Consider the following 18109-nt stretch of genomic DNA (forward strand, 5'->3'; position numbering starts at 1 on the left):
AATTTGTGATAAGCTGTGAGCAGATACGTAATTACTAGTCATTGTAATGCAATTACTAGCATTCTACATGTCTATTTTACATGGATATTACTTGGTTATTTCCAGTAATTACTGCTTAATTAACGGCCTGTAATTTAAAGGGCTACCAAGAAGACTTCTGATGAATCAGAAACGATTCTGATTTTAAATACTATTTTTGTTATAATGCAGGTGGATAATACAGGTGGACCATCCATGACTGAGGACAGTGATGCAGGTGGACCATCTGTGACTGAGGACAGTGATGCAGGTGGACCATCTGTGACTGAGGACAGTGATGCAGGTGGACCATCTGTGACTGAGGACAGTGATGCAGGTGGACCATCTGTGACTGAGGACAGAGTTCAGAGTAGGGATGTTTAAGAATGTGTCCAGGTGCAGCAGCAGCACTTGAGCGGAGCAGAAGCCCCACACTGTTCGAGGACTGTCATGAGGATATGTACAGAGTGATGATAGGTTCTGTTTTCAGTATGTACAGTACATTATGTTTTGCTTTTTTTTTATTTTAATATGTTCTCAAATGAAGCTGTGGCTGTCTCACCTCTGTTGTTTATGTTAATAAATAATGATACATTATGTTGAAAGACTTGAATATTGATGTTATCAAACTTTTACATGTGTTAATACGTTTAGCTAAAAACATTTTAAGAATGTTTGGGCATAATGTTTTAACAGGGTTTTCAGTAAACATTTTAAGGAGGTTATTAGCAAATGTTTATGTTCTAATGTTTTAGAATGGTTTTTAGAGCACGTTATCCTAAAACATTCTGGGAACATAAGGTGTAATGTTCTAGCAATATTGTCAACTCACATTTTAAGAAGGTTATTACCGAACATTATCCTAAAACATTCTGGGAACTTCCCACTGAAAACGTTTTCAAGAACATTAGGGCATAATGTTCTAGCAATGTTGTCACTTAACATTTTAAGAAGGTTATCACACAACATTTTAAAAATGTTTTTAGAGAACGTTATCCTAGAACATTCTGGGAACTTCCCACTGAAAACGTTTTCAAGAACATTAGGGCATAATGTTCTAGCAATGTTGTCACTTAACATTTTAAGAAGGTTATCACACAACATTTTAAAAATGTTTTTAGAGAACGTTATCCTAGAACATTCTGGGAACTTCCCACTGAAAACGTTTTCAAGAACATTAGGGCATAATGTTCTAGCAATGTTGTCACTTAACATTTTAAGAAGGTTATCACACAACATTTAAAAAATGTTTTTAGAGAACATTATCCTAGAACATTCTGGGAACTTAAAGAAAACTTCCCGCTGAAAACGTTTTCAAGAACATTAGGGCATAATGTTCTAGCAATGTTGTCACTTAACATTTTAAGAAGGTTATCACACAACATTTTTAAAATGTTTTTAGAGAATGTTATCCTAGAACATTCTGAGAACTTAAAGAAAACTTCCCGCTGAAAACATTATGAGAACGTTAAAGGTAACATTCTTTGAACATTTTTAGAACCAAAAATTGCTAGCTGGGAAATGATTAGAAATCATTAGATGATTAGATGACCATCTAATGACCATTCTATTGACCATTCTAATGATGAACATTCTATTGACCATTCTAATGATGACCATTCTATTGACCATTCTAATGATGACCATTCTATTGACCATTCTAATGATGACCATTCTAATGATCATTCTAATGATGACCATTCTATTAACCATTCTAATGATGACCATTCTATTGACCATTCTAATGATGACCATTCTAATGATGACCATTCTAATGATGACCATTCTAATGATGACCATTCTAATGATGATCATTCTAATGATGACCATTCTAATGATGACCATTCTAATGATGACCATTCTATTGACCATTCTAATGATGACCATTCTATTGACCATTCTAATGATGACCATTCTAATGATGACCATTCTATTGACCATTCTAATGATGACCATTCTATTGACCATTCTAATGATGACCATTCTATTGACCATTCTAATGATGACCATTCTAATGATGACCATTCTAATGATGACCATTCTATTGACCATTCTAATGATGACCATTCTAATGATGACCATTCTAATGATGACCATTCTATTGACCATTCTAATGATGACCATTCTATTGACCATTCTAATGACGACCATTCTAATGATGACCATTCTAATGATGACCATTCTAATGATGACCATTCTATTGACCATTCTAATGATGACCATTCTATTGACCATTCTAATGATGACCATTCTAATGACCATTCTAATGATGACCATTCTAATGATGACCATTCTAATGATGACCATTCTAATGATGACCATTCTATTGACCATTCTAATGATGACCATTCTAATGATGACCATTCTAATGACCATTCTATTGACCATTCTAATGATGACCATTCTATTGACCATTCTAATGATGACCATTCTATTGACCATTCTAATGATGACCATTCTATTGACCATTCTAATGATGACCATTCTAATGATCATTCTAATGATGACCATTCTATTGACCATTCTAATGATGACCATTCTATTGACCATTCTAATGATGACCATTCTAATGATCATTCTAATGATGACCATTCTATTAACCATTCTAATGATGACCATTCTAATGATCATTCTAATGATGACCATTCTAATGATGACCATTCTAATGATCATTCTAATGATGACCATTCTATTAACCATTCTAATGATGACCATTCTAATGATCATTCTAATGATGACCATTCTAATGATGACCATTCTAATGATGACCATTCTATTGACCATTCTAATGATGACCATTCTAATGATCATTAGATGACCAAATTATTAGAATATGATCATCCTCTTTGGCTCATCACTAACCCCCCCCCCCCCCCCCCCCCCCAGTCTGTCAGGACCTACTCCGGAGGTGTCTGGCCAAGAGCCCCAGGGGCCGACCCACCCTGGACGGCATGCTGCGGCACCCCTGGCTGCAGTAACCAAGCTCCACCCCCCTGCCCCTGGCTGCAGTATCCAAGCTCCACCCCCCTCTCTGCATCCGGAAACGCCCCCTTCTTCTGGCCCGCAGACTGGCCATAGGCGACATACTGCAAGACGACTATATAAATCCAATAAAGCAAATCTTTTTGGTTGTTGCTGTTGTTGTTGTTCTCATGATCATCTGTGTCACGTGGGCCACACGTCAGTTTTCCAACAACACCCACACCCCCGTCTTCCTCCATCTCTCTCTCTCTCCCTCCCTCTCTCCCTCCCTTCCACTCTCTCTCTCTCCCTCCCATCTCTCTCTCTCTCCCTCTCCCACCCTCTCTCTCTCTCTCTCCCTCCCTTCTACTCCCTCTCCCACTCTCTCTCTCCCTCCCTCTCCCACCCTCTCTCTCCCTCCCTCTCTCCCACTCTCTCTCCCTCCCTCTCTCTCCCTCCCTCCCATCCTCTCGCCCTCCCTCCCTCTCTCTCCCTCCCTCTCTCACTCCCTCCCTCTCACCTTCCCTCCCTCCCTCCTGTCTCAATGAAGACCCCTGGTGGTGGTGCATTGTTACTACATTTACATGGGGAATCATGTTTATTGATACTAGTCATTGACATATTTAACATGTGTGTGTGTCTGTCTGTGTGTCTGTCTGTCATACATACTTACATCTGAATGCAGTGATGAGTATGGACCTATCGCTAAGCCACGCCCCCCTTTGAAAACTCGGACAAACAAACAACGCTTCACTGACAGTGACTGACTGAATTGAGAATCAAGGACCCCAATTGAAATAAGCCAGTGGCTTTCTTGGGTTTTTATCCTGTTAGTTGACCTTGTATGTAATATGTACTTTCATGTACCTACTTCTGCAAACATTCTAATAAAGTTTTCAATCAATCAATCAAAAACTGACCGACCGTGACTGAATGACATTCAATGACTTTTTTACACACAGACACACACACACACAGACCTTTGGACTCTGTGGACATACTTCTAACAATCCCAATAGAAATGTTGGAAACGTCACAAACAAACTCACTCACTAAATCTGCCTTTGTAATTTAATTTAACGTCATTTAAATCATTCACATTCGTGGAGGTTTTCCTGTGTTTTTCCTCATTTGTACAAAAAGAAAAGGTCTAGCTCCCCCCCACACACACACACACGCCACCACAGCAGAACCATATGGATTTATGAGTGCTATATAAACACGGACAGCTCCAAATATCAAACTACTATTTCATTTCACTTATCATAAGATAAACATCTAACGTCTTTGAAAATATTGGAATTATGCACACGAGGGAGGGTGTGCGTGTGTGTGTCTGTGTTAACACTACAACAACAGCCGTGACTTTTTTACCTACTAAAATGACCCCCTCTTTACAATGCTGAGCTGCTATTTACATACAACGACCACTAGTTGGCGCGTCTTGTAAACTAGCCTGCCTCCTACACAGAAACACTGCAAAATAGCTTCATACTAGCTTATCCTGATGTGATTTGGAAAATGTAAGGATACTGGTTGGGTAGAACGCACATATCTAGGAAAAGTCATGAAAGGAGGGTCCTGGAATTTGATCGAGTGCAAAGATATAAAAAATGTCTTTACTCATGTCTTGTTTTATACCTGTACTTCTATATAGAACCACCGACAATCACCACCAACATCCGCTGAAGAAGCCAGTCCTGAAGATTGGACTGTTTATTCAATCAAACAGTATTGTTGTCTGGGAATTGTACGATATTGTCTGAGGCCTTTACTTTATGAAACATTTCTTCACGCTGCTCCCTGTCAGAAGTTGGCTCAAAATGAATCTTCTTCTTTCGAGAAACAAATCAAACATGTTTAATATGTGGAGGGTGTGCTGGTTCTTAGCAGTTGCTCCAGTTTGGTGTGAGACAGACAGCGTGTTGGCCTCATTTCTGAACAGGACCCAGGGTTTCAAAGGCCCCTTAACCTGAACACTTTCCATCAGAGAGAACCAATCGCTGTTAATGGTGAACACTGTCTGCTCATCAACACGGAAACACACCTCAGACCCAGTGGCGTACCGCAAAATCCCGAGGCCCCCCCGCAAGGTGGCGGCGGGGGCATTTTCTCCGCCACTAATTGATTCAGTCCACTTTATGACCGGAGAACAGAAAAAAATCAGATTGAAGCTAGTTTAGGCCGCTTTCAGACCTACATTTCGTTCCGATTTAGGATGTAGTAAGTTACAATATGTTACAATGTTGCAATTAACCTCGTCGGCGACGAGCTTGCAAAACAGTTTTGTGATTGGTCCGAATTTAGCGGGACATTTGGATTTCTGGAAATCCCTTCCCTCTCTCTTCGCCCGTCGCCCGTCCCTTTAATCCCGTAAACGTATCCTAATCGAAAATGCAACATCAGCGACGACCTTGGGTTCTTGCATTTACTCCTGTTCTCTGGTTCATGTTCTTATACCAGTGCTCACTATAGAGTATTTTAAATGAACATTCGTAATGTAGTCTAGTCTCTGATGTTCATGGTCAACTAAATCAGGCTATTTTGTGAAACAAATAATGTTCCCGAGCAGCCTCGCATCTAACGCTAGCTTCGAACTATTGATAGCATAAACGTTGGTAAATGTCACAAACGACACAGTATTGGCAGGGGGAAAGAAGGCGAGTCGAATTTTTATTGACAACGGATTTACATGCTGGAAAAACATGCAGCTAAAATTCAGGGAACATTTGGACAATAAGAGACACAACGGAGCTGTGGTTGCGTGGTCTAATTACAGGGCAATATGCGCGGGGCAAAAATAATCTATTGCCTCCCAAATCACCACGAACAGAACGGCGGAGGTACGGGTAAACAGGGCACATTTTTTTAAATGTTGCCACCCTTTATTTTTCGGTGAAATTACGTCTTTGTATTGAGCGCCAGTGCGTGTTGCATACGCTACGGGCGCGAAAAAAGAACACTCCGCCACTAATGTGAAAAATCCTGGAGGAAACACTGTCCGATGCATTATTGACGTTGCGAAATTTCGCAATATGCACTCTACATTCTAAATGCTTGACTTAGCAAAAGGTACAAACAAGTGAGAGCAATGAGAGGGGGTGCTAGCAACCAATGTTAGGGGGCCCCCTAGTGTCTGGGGCCCACCCGCGGTGCGTCGCTTGCGGGCCCGTCCGCTACGCCACTGATCTTGACGGGATGTAAGGATCTTGTAACTTCGCAAACAATGGCAGAATTGAAATAGTTTACTCTATGTTCAACTGCCGCGGCGTTGCCTTTAATATACAAATATTGTATGACCCTCAGCCTGCTCACACGGCGCGGCTCCACGGTTCTTTGGTGGAAAGGCATTTTTAACGAACTCCCAGCGAAATCAAAACACGAAAATCTTCTGTCACTACCTTTTCCAGTTGAACATAGAGTAAACTATTTAAATGTTGCTATTGTTTGCGAAGTTACAAGATCCTTATATGTATCAAATGATGCAAAGTTCTAATGTAGCTACTGGAGACGTGACAGGCGCCTGAGACTGCCATATATCATACCTCAGTTTTATATGTATTCATCATCATATTTTTCGGGCATTTAGCTCATTAAACGGCGAAAATCACTGGCGGACCTGGGTTGCGATTCCATTTAATTTACAGGGAACTGTGTGAGAAAGGGGCTAACAGCTTGCAAAATCGGCTGACAACGCTAACGTTAGTAGTTATCTGTACTGTATCTGTACTGCACTTAGTAATGTTAGTACCAAATGTTAGTACCAAAGTTAGCCATCTATCGTTAGCTAGCAATTTGTATTTTGTTAATGTTACATTCTTATCTCAGTATTTGCGAGTTCAGTCCTTGTCTTCTCTCAGCATACAAAAACCTTGGCTGACGTTCTGTCACCAATTTCTTCACCAAGAAGTTTCACGCGCACATTACAGTTTCAGCCCTTCACGCCTGCGCTACACCTGTTCGCTACGTTGCTTCGCTTTTCATCAAGGGCCCATCAAAATGTTATCGTTCGAACGTTCAACGTGCGTTCCAGAATAATGGCCCGCTCCGCCGCCCCCCCCCCCAAAAAAAAAACAAACATCGGATCTATATGATTCAGAGAAGCCACCTATTTTGGATTCAAAACGGCTAATTTCGACGAAAGGTGAGCGATTATCATGCCTGTATATAGTATAGTATGTTGTAGTATGATATATTATGATGTAGTATAGTAAGCGTCACAAAAAAAGAACATAGTATAGTATGATGTACGTTTTTTTGTGACGCTTACTATATTTACATTTACATTTTTTGCATTTAGCAGACGCCTTATTCCAAAGCGACTTACAATCAATACATTTGAATACTAAGCATGTGAATCATCAGTCCACCATTCGTAGGAGGAAGAGTAATCTAGCTCAGGCCTGGGGCCATTGATAGAAGGAAAAACCTTCTATCACCTTCTTCTAAAACCTAGTTTTTTTTTTTACACTGGAGAAACAGTACAAGGGGGGCAATAGAAGTTCTTAGGGACACAGTAGATGGGAAAGCGGGTGTCTTTAGGAGACGTAGTGCTGAGGGGCAGAAGATGTCTCAGGAGCAGTTAAGGTGTAGCCTGAAGAGGTGGGTCTTCAGTCTACGACGAAAGATGGGTAGTGACTCTGCCGTTCTGACAGCCGTGGGGAGCTCATTCCACCAGCGGGGATTACATCATAATATATCATACTATAACACTAAGAAAAAAATGTATTAAGTGAAAAGAAGAACAAAAAATAGTATGATATATTATCTTTTCTCCTTAGAATGATAGTATGATAACAGTATGCATTATCATACTACGGAAAAGACTAATAAAGTGCGGAAAAAGAACAGTATAGTATGATATAATATTATTAGTTCTCCCCCAGAAACAGAATAATATATCATACTAAGTAAAAAAATAATAAAGTGAAAAAAAAGAAGAAAAAAATAACATGGTATGAGACACCTTTCTTTTTTTTCACTTGATCTATTATTATATCAAGGAAAAAATAATAAAGTGAAAGAAAAAGATAAGACATATAATATATTGTACTATACATTTGTCTTCTTTTTACTATACTATATATAATAATACTAAAACCACCAGAATATATCAAGTTCATCTCATTTTATTAAGCAATACTTTTCACCTATAATCCTCCTCCAGTGTATTTTTTTTTCTTTTTCAAATCAGAACATACGGAGCATGTGTGATCCCTTGAAGATTCGAGTAACATTCACCCAACAAGGGTACAAAAAAAATTATAAACAGCAATAAGATCAGACATGGATAGGGTACGCTCTTATTGTGCTGACTGCACCCCTATGTAAACTGGAGACATGGTTACATTTGTCCCTTGTGTAAAGATACGGTGAAATGGAAGCAGGTACAAGACATTTTCATATTTGTGCTCTAAAAAGAAATCAGTCTGGTATGGTAGGGGGTACAAGGATTGGTCACAACAGATTAGAAAGTGCTTGATTGACCACTCGCATAACAGAGGACAAAAATAATGTCTATGATAAAACTGCAGTTCTGTACAATAAAATGACAGCTCTTAATAAAGATTGTTTAAAAAACACCAACTCTATACGACATTAAAATAATCGTTTTGAGCAGTGATAGGAAATCCAGGTCCAATTCATTAAGGCAGGCTTTTGTAAGGCGTTATTTAAGTCCCTAGTTGTCGCATCAAGGAGTTAGTCCGAAAAGTGTCTCAGTGTGGATTTCTGTAAAGACATCAACCTGAGTGCAGCGTGTGTGGATGTGTGTGTGTGTGGGGGGGGGGTTGTGTGTGTGTGTGTGTGTGTGTGTGTAGGGGTAGGGGGGGTCCATGCTTTGCTAGGCTGGCTGCTCCAGGGTGTTCTTGTACCAAACAACCTTTTTCGGATCTGAAATAGAAACATGACACATGATTTAGTGACAGCATGGCCAAACCTCTAACAAAACACTTAAATGGACATCCGTTTATGGTGGATATATACTTGGGTACTAAAGCTCAGTGGCTTCCACATACATCTTATATCCCAACCCTATTAAAGAGATCATAGTCCCAAAGTTGTTTTGTTTTTTAAAGACAAATTATGTATTAAAGCTGAAATAGTAGTAATGTCACACCACAGTAGGTATTACAACATTACATTCTACAGAATCACGTCCTTGTACACTCTGTTCAATTGGAATGTTGCGGCCTACTTCCACATTCTACAAATTGATGAGTCTCACCTTCTTTTTGTTTGTTGCAAATGCCGTTCCATTCTGAGATTAAAAAAAAAACAGGGCAAAGTTGAATTCGGTTCATGCTATGACGAAGTTAACTTCAGTTAAATTATGACCACGCTTAACTGCAAAGAGACCTGACCATAATAAACCTTACTCATGACTAGTTTTATGACTGTTACAGTGCATTAAAAAAATAACATTATAGAATGACATCCCCAAGGCCGGGCCTCACCTTGAGTGTGATAAGACAGGGCCTCTACAAGATGGCGATAGCTGAGCAGCAGCTTCCCGTTGCTCTCGGCCGTTTCTGGACACTGGCCAACGGAGATTGAGGTAGTGGCTGGAGGAGCTGGCGTTTCGCCAGGCTGGACTGTGTGACGCATCTCCCGTATCGAGTCTGAGGCCGATTCACCTTCTCCCGCGGGCTGAGGAGGTGTGACTGCCGGGACAGGGTGGGGTCCCCCCGACCCCTCTGTGGCCTGTAGGACCTCGCTGATGAAACTGAGACCCCACTGGTTCTGCAGCAGCACCCCGATGGCCGGACGGTCCTCCTCCAATACCCCCCCCGCCGCGCCCGACTTCACCTTGGAGGCGTAGCTGACAGCGGGCTGCAGCTTGGCAGGGCTGTCCTGCACGGGGAAGGCGGGCGGGGGCTTGAATAGTGACAGGCTGTCCTCCACCCACCTCTCCTTCTGGGTTTGCTTGGGGGGCCTGTCGGCAACACGCCCCGCACCCTTGGGTCCCTCCCTACGGGGACCTCTGCCCTTGTGCTGCCCCCTGCGATCTCTGTCCCTGCGGAAGGTGAAGGCGTGTTGTGCGGGTCCGTTCGGGCTGCCCTCGGGGGAGGCTTGGCGGGGCTGCTGGTCCACCCCGGCGGTGCAGCTGCCTCCCCCGCCACCGCCACAGTTGCCCGACCCGGGTGACAGGCGGCGGTTGCGAATGTGCGGTTCCGGGTTCGTGGTAGACACCAGAACAGCGGGGTCACACAGGGTGTCAGACTGGCACACCATGTTACTGGCCTCCCATGTACCTTGCAAGGGAAGACAAAGGAAAACATAGTTAGATAACATAGAATTAATCTCGAATGAGTGTCCAACGATAGACTTAATATTATTGTTGTGAGAGCTATTAAAACGGGTTCTACCCAATTGAAGAGTTTAGTTTTAATTTAAAAAATAGCCTCAAGTGATAAGGCAAGCAGGCTAGAAAGAATTGGAAACATTCACTTCACTGCAACATCACGATGAGGTATGCAGCCCGCTGTTGCGAACGTCACGCAAATGTCGGGTTGCAAAACAACAATGACACAACGCCGATCAAACACACTGACGATCAAACACACTGACGTCTTTCCAACGCGTTGGTTTATTCTGAACGGAGGCAGATCGGCTACAAAGTCTCCAGACGCTTCTAGAACACATGACGTGCTTGAAATCTAGCCACCCGAATACATGTCAGCTAGTTACCCATCTGGATGTACGATTAATAAACACTAACAACTGAACATCGTTATGTCATTTAATGTGAAGGATCAGAGGTTAGCTAGCAAAGGCCATACATGACACGTGGTTAGGGATGGGACGATTATCGTGTTTATCGTTAATCGCGATAAAAACACCCGCGATAACTTTATCGTGGAGAATTTTAATTAGTTGAATAATCGTCATAATCGTTTTTTTATTTATTTTTTATTATTTTTATTATTATTTTTAAATGACTGGACTTTTTAAATAGGCACTACATTTTATAAACACTGCTTTGTCTGTCTGTTTTTATTGTATGTATTAATGTATGTGACCTATGTGTGTTTTTTTTTGGGGGGGTTAATATTTTTATTGAGTTTCACAGAGACATGTACACAACAGGACATAACAACAACAACTAGTATCCGTGGGGGAGGTTATTGTCCCATTTATAGTAGAAAACTAGTTTTGCACTTTGTTATGCAGTACATTGTCCATAAACAGAAAATGTTTAAAAACGAAACAAAAACAAAAAAACAGTGGGGGAGGAGGCAATGTCACATATCAGAAATAAACAGAAAAGAAAATGACACAACAAATGCCATAATATATGGGGGGATCACCCCCATCGGAGACAGCATCCATGTCTTACAGTCCTAAACACAGCGGCAGCACAACACCAGCACAGTAAATAATATTGTGACCCATACATTGTAGATCTGTTACACATTAGTCTTGTGTACTTTCTTGAGTGTAATCCACCAAACCTTTCATTACAATGGCAGCCAGTCTGGTACCAATATAATCTAAGAACGGAGACCAAATCTTATAGAATGTCTTTATCTTACACTTAGACTGTCAGATATTCCATAGGAATCATATCAAAAATTACCTTGTGCCATCCAGCTATTGTAGGCGGTTTGCAGTCTATCCATTTCAGCAATATATTTTTCCTTGCACAAAAAGTGAAGATACACAGAAGTCTTTTGGAATGCATACTTTTAAGTTGTTTGTCTGGCAACCCAAACAATAGACACATGGGGTCCTTATCCAATGTAACATCTAGAATTAGATGAATTTTATCCACTATACCTTTCCAGTAATCATCTATATATCTACAAGTCCAAACACAATGAACAAAGCTCCCAACCTCGGTAATACACTTTGTACACATTTCCGATTTGTTATGATCCATTTTATGTCTAAGTTGGGGAGTAATCTGCAAACGTTGTAGTAGTCTAAATTGCGTTTCCTTCGTCCTATTACAGATTGAGATGTCGTTTGCCGATTGCCATATTAGTGACCAAGTTGCTTCATCAGTATTAATGTTCAGGTCATTATTCCAGTCTTTGGGCGTAAATGCAGGTTTGCCTTTATCATATTTTGAAAGTGCTCTATACCCAAGCCCCAGAATGCCTCTCGTCTTTCCAGCAGAGACTATCTCCTCCAGCGGAGAGGGTTGGTGACAGAGGCCAGTGTCTTTTTGGCTATTAAAAAAACTTTGTATCTGAAGGTATCTGAAAAACTCATTTCGTGGTAGGTCATATTTCTTACATAATTGGTCAAATGAAAGTAGTATTTCCGTATCATATAAATGTCCGATAGTAACCATCCCTTTGCTGTCCCACCGCTTGAAACCCCTATCCGTGGCACCAGGGGAGAAGTCTATGTTGCCCCAAACTGGCGAGAGGGAGGATGTCATAATCGTATGTTATAAATAAATAGTAATATAATTGAGATTTCTCACATGAGCCGCGCGCGAATATCCTCACAGAAATGTGTCTCGCGCGATTGTTCAGCCTGCATGGGTAACGTGACTGTCAAGTCAGCATTGTCAGTCAGTCACTAACGTATGCTAGCCTTCTCACCATGGCTGCATCGGCCCCGTGTCCATTGCCTCACCTTTCCAGGGTTGCCCGCAGGCTTCTATGCATACCTGCAACTAGTGTTCCTTCAGAGAGAGTGTTTAGTGCCAGTGGGCACATTTTAGTGCCAGTGGGCACATACCCACACCTCTCCGAAAAAGTGAACATGTTGACATTTTTGCACTTTAACCTATCTTGAAGCTTTCAAGTCTCTAAGCCACAAGGCTAGCACTCAGTTTGATGACAGAAAAGTGTCAGTGTTCAAGTTTTGTTTGACAGTATTTTTTTCCTTTATTTATGCAGTGATACCTTATAATTTATCATTACCTTATTTAAGATTTTATTCAAGATTTGGATTTTTGTCAAGATGTTTTTAAAATGATGTTAATGTTATTAACATGATTCAATAAAAATACAACAAAATCTAAGTTAAAGTGATTACAGTGTGTTTTATTGGCATTCTAAAAAAAAGTTTTTTTTTAATTCTCGCGATAATATCGTGGATCGCGATTATTTTGCCCACGATAATCGTGACATGACATTTTCTAATCGTCCCACCCCTACACGTGGTATGTTTATAGATGTGTTACCGTGTTCATTAACTGACTGCTACTACTAGTACTAGTAACTACTGAATATCCCTAACTGCTAGCGAGCTAGAGCTAACTGGTGTGTTAACCACCGTACCTCAGGCAGCTAAGCTATCTAGCTAGTTTACGTCTGTTAACGTTTCTAAGGCAGCTAAAGCTATCAGGCTAGTTTACGTCTGTTAACGTTTCTAAGGCAGCTAAAGCTATCAGGCTAGTTTACGTCTGGTAACGTTTCTAAGGCAGCTAAAGCTATCAGGCTAGTTTACGTCTGTTAACGTTTCTAAGGCAGCTAAAGCTATCAGGCTACTTTACGTCTGGTAACGTTTCTAAGGCAGCTAAAGCTATCAGGCTAGTTTACGACCACAACAACCTGACCACAACAACCTGACCACCACAACCTGACCACCACAACCTGACCACCACAACCTGACCACCACAACCTGACCACCACAACCTGACCACAACAACCTGACCACCACAACCTGACCACCACAACCTGACCACCACAACCTGACCACCACAACCTGACCACCACAACCTGACCACCACAACCTGACCACCACAACCTGACCACCACAACCTGACCACCACAACCTGACCACCACAACCTGACCACCACAACCTGACCACAACAACCTGACCACCACAACCTGACCACAACAACCTGACCACAACAACCTGACCACCACAACCTGACCACCACAACCTGACCACAACAACCTGACCACCACAACCTGACCACCACAACCTGACCACCACAACCTGACCACAACAACCTGACCACAACAACCTGACCACCACAACCTGACCACCACAACCTGACCACAACAACCTGACCACCACAACCTGACCACCACAACCTGACCACCACAACCTGACCACCACAACCTGACCACCACAACCTGACCACAACAACCTGACCACCACAACCTGACCACCACAACCTGACCACCACAACCTGACCACAACAACCTGACCACCACAACCTGACCACCACAACCTGACCACCACAACCTGACCACCACAACCTGACCACCACAACCTGACCACAACAACCTGACCACAACAACCTGACCACCACAACCTGACCACCACAACCTGACCACAACAACCTGACCACCACAACCTGACCACCACAACCTGACCACCACAACCTGACCACCACAACCTGACCACAACAACCTGACCACCACAACCTGACCACCACAACCTGACCACCACAACCTGACCACCACAACCTGACCACCACAACCTGACCACCACAACCTGACCACCACAACCTGACCACCACAACCTGACCACCACAACCTGACCACAACAACCTGACCACAACAACCTGACCACCACAACCTGACCACCACAACCTGACCACAACAACCTGACCACAACAACCTGACCACCACAACCTGACCACCACAACCTGACCACCACAACCTGACCACAACAACCTGACGACAACAACGTGACCACCACAACCTGACCACCACAACCTGACCACAACAACCTGACCACAACAACCTGACCACAACAACCTGACCACCACAACCTGACCACCACAACCTGACCACAACAACCTGACGACAACAACGTGACCACCACAACCTGACCACAACAACCTGACCACCACAGCCTGACCACAACAACCTGACCACAACAACCTGACCACAACAACCTGACCACAACAACCTGACCACCACAACCTGACCACAACAACCTGACCACCACAAACTGACCACCACAACCTGACCACCACAACCTGACCACAACCTGACCACCACAACCTGACCACAACCTGTCCACAACAACCTGACCACCACAACCTGACCACAACCTGACCACCACAACCTGACCACCACAACCTGACCACAACCTGACCACCACAACCTGACCACAACAACCTGACCACAACAACCTGACCACAACAACCTGACCACCACAACCTGACCACAACCTGACCACCACAACCTGACCACCACAACCTGACCACCACAACCTGACCACCACAACCTGACCACCACAACCTGACCACAACAACCTGACCACAACAACCTGACCACAACAACCTGACCACCACAACCTGACCACCACAACCTGACCACAACAACCTGACCACAACCTGACCACCACAACCTGACCACAACAACCTGACCACAACAACCTGACCACCACAACCTGACCACCACAACCTGACCACCACAACCTGACCACAACAACCTGACCACAACAACCTGACCACAACCTGACCACAACCTGACCACCACAACCTGACCACCACAACCTGACCACCACAACCTGACCACAACCTGACCACCACAACCTGACCACCACAACCTGACCACCACAACCTGACCACAACAACCTGACCACAACAACCTGACCACAACAACCTGACCACAACAACCTGACCACCACAACCTGACCACCACAACCTGACCACCACAACCTGACCACAACCTGACCACAACAACCTGACCACCACAACCTGACCACCACCTGACCACCACAACCTGACCACAACAACCTGACCACAACAACCTGACCACCACAACCTGACCACCACAACCTGACCACAACAACCTGACCACAACAACCTGACCACAACAACCTGACCACCACAACCTGACCACAACCTGACCACCACAACCTGACCACCACAACCTGACCACCACAACCTGACCACCACAACCTGACCACCACAACCTGACCACAACAACCTGACCACCACAACCTGACCACAACAACCTGACCACAACAACCTGACCACCACAACCTGACCACCACAACCTGACCACCACAACCTGACCACCACAACCTGACCACAACAACCTGACCACCACAACCTGACCACAACAACCTGACCACCACAACCTGACCACCACAACCTGACCACAACAACCTGACCACAACAACCTGACCACAACCTGACCACAACAACCTGACCACAACAACCTGACCACCACAACCTGACCACCCCAACCTGACCACCACAACCTGACCACCACAACCTGACCACAACCTGACCACCACAACCTGACCACCACAACCTGACCACCACGACCTGACCACCACAACCTGACCACCACAACCTGACCACCACAACCTGACCACCACAACCTGACCACCACAACCTGACCACAACAACCTGACCACCACAACCTGACCACAACAACCTGACCACAACCTGACCACCACAACCTGACCACCACAACCTGACCACCACAACCTGACCACCACAACCTGACCACCACAACCTGACCACCACAACCTGACCACCACAACCTGACCACCACAACCTGACCACAACAACCTGACCACCACAACCTGACCACAACAACCTGACCACCACAACCTGACCACAACAACCTGACCACCACAACCTGACCACAACAACCTGACCACAACAACCTGACCACCACAACCTGACCACCACAACCTGACCACAACAACCTGACCACCACAACCTGACCACAACAACCTGACCACAACCTGACCACAACAACCTGACCACAACCTGACCACAACAACCTGACCACCACAACCTGACCACAACAACCTGACCACAACCTGACCACCACAACCTGACCACCACAACCTGACCACCACAACCTGACCACAACAACCTGATAAACAGGGAGGAGGGAAGCACCTTCCCTGTAGCTTAGCTTAGTTACTAACATGTAAGATGATAAACATGACTGGGTGTATCACCGCCTGGCACGGGCCTTGAGCTTCAGGGTCGAAACTATTTTCGTGTCTAGTTTTAAATGTCTCAACTTCTTTCGATTGCCTTATTGTCTGCAATGTGCTGCAATGTCAAGGAACCAAAGCCTAAGAATGTTACGCTTACACGTAATGTGATGTAACAATAAACTTGAAACTTGAAACACACGCACACACATTACTTAGCTACCCGCGCCTTCCCTGTAGCTTAGCTTAGTTACCCGCGCCTTCCCTGTAGCTTAGCTTAGCTGCCCGTAGCTTCCCTGTAGCTTAGCTTAGTTACCCGCGCCTTCCCTGTAGCTTAGCTACCCGCGCCTTCCCTGTAGCTTAGCTTAGCTGCCCGCGCCTTCCCTGTAGCTTAGCTTAGCTGCCCGCGCCTTCCCTGTAGCTTAGCTTAGCATAGCTACCCGCGGTAGCCTTCCCTGTAGCTTAGCTTAGCTGCCCGCGCCTTCCCTGTAGCTTAGCTTAGCTTAGTTGCCCGTAGCTTGCCTGTAGCTTAGCTTAGCTGCCCGCGGTAGCTGCTGCAGTCATTAAGTTGTGCTAACACATCTAACACGGAGCAAAGCTGACCGAGCCTTAAGAATACGTGGCCAAAATATCCCATCGCTGAGATAAAGTAGTAAGACACTCACCTGTTTTGATATGCATGTCTTTGTCTTTGGCGGTCAGTGTAATAGAGAATTAAACCGGTTGTCTTTGGCGGTCAGTGTAATAGAGAATTAAACCGTTTGGGAAACTTTAGTTTGTTTCCAGCGGGCTGGTCGTGTTCGTCTGGACTGAGCGGCCGCGCGGAAGGAACTGGCGAGTTAAGGGCGGAAGTGACCTCATTTAGAACGTCGACGGAAGAAGAAGCGCGAAGACGCGAGGGGAAATCAAATCATATTAGTTATTAGTTCTTAGTTATTAGTTAATCAAATCATATCAAATCATATTAGTTATTAGTTATTTATTATTTTTATTTTAAAATCATGTTCGAAATAAAGATTCATTCATTCATTCATATTCATTATATGACTGTAACTTGTGTATGACTGTAACTAAGATGTTTTGGTAAACAGCTAAAATAACACAAATTCTGTCTGTGACCAAATATATATGGGCCTAACTGTAGAATCCATTGCTGGAAATGTGTTTATTTGGTTTGTTTTTAGGGTTAAAAGGGTTAGCATTAAGTGAATAGGACGAACATTATCTGTCATATCCATAAATACTTGAAATACGAAAATTATCTATCTCATAAATGATCTATCTCATATCAAAATATCCATA

General features: G+C 43.6%; 1 protein-coding gene across 1 annotated transcript; it reads right to left on the reverse strand.

The window, feature by feature from the left end:
• Positions 1-8148: 8148 nt before the first annotated feature.
• On the reverse strand, positions 8149-17608 carry LOC308164644 (uncharacterized protein). Its single transcript, XM_080538721.1, has 4 exons — positions 17473-17608; positions 9435-10232; positions 9206-9238; positions 8149-8871 (listed from the first exon to the last, which is right to left on the reverse strand). Exons 1-4 carry the CDS (start codon positions 17486-17488, stop codon positions 8822-8824), a joined length of 897 nt encoding a protein of 298 aa, XP_080394847.1. The 5' UTR covers positions 17489-17608; the 3' UTR covers positions 8149-8821.
• Between the last annotated feature and the right edge of the window lie 501 nt (positions 17609-18109).

The sequence above is a fragment of the Nansenia antarctica genome (assembly GCF_963989245.1).
Source record: "Nansenia antarctica genome assembly, chromosome: 8".
Classification (NCBI taxonomy): Eukaryota; Metazoa; Chordata; class Actinopteri; order Argentiniformes; family Microstomatidae; genus Nansenia; species Nansenia antarctica.

Excerpts from the sequence above, each read along its gene's own strand:
- LOC308164644 (XM_080538721.1), bottom strand. Across the intron at positions 9,239-9,434 it reads CCTGTCTTATCACACTCAAG|AATGGAACGGCATTTGCAAC; the intron begins GTGAGGCCCGGC and ends TTTTAATCTCAG. Across the intron at positions 8,872-9,205 it reads TTGCAACAAACAAAAAGAAG|ATCCGAAAAAGGTTGTTTGG; the intron begins GTGAGACTCATC and ends TTTCTATTTCAG.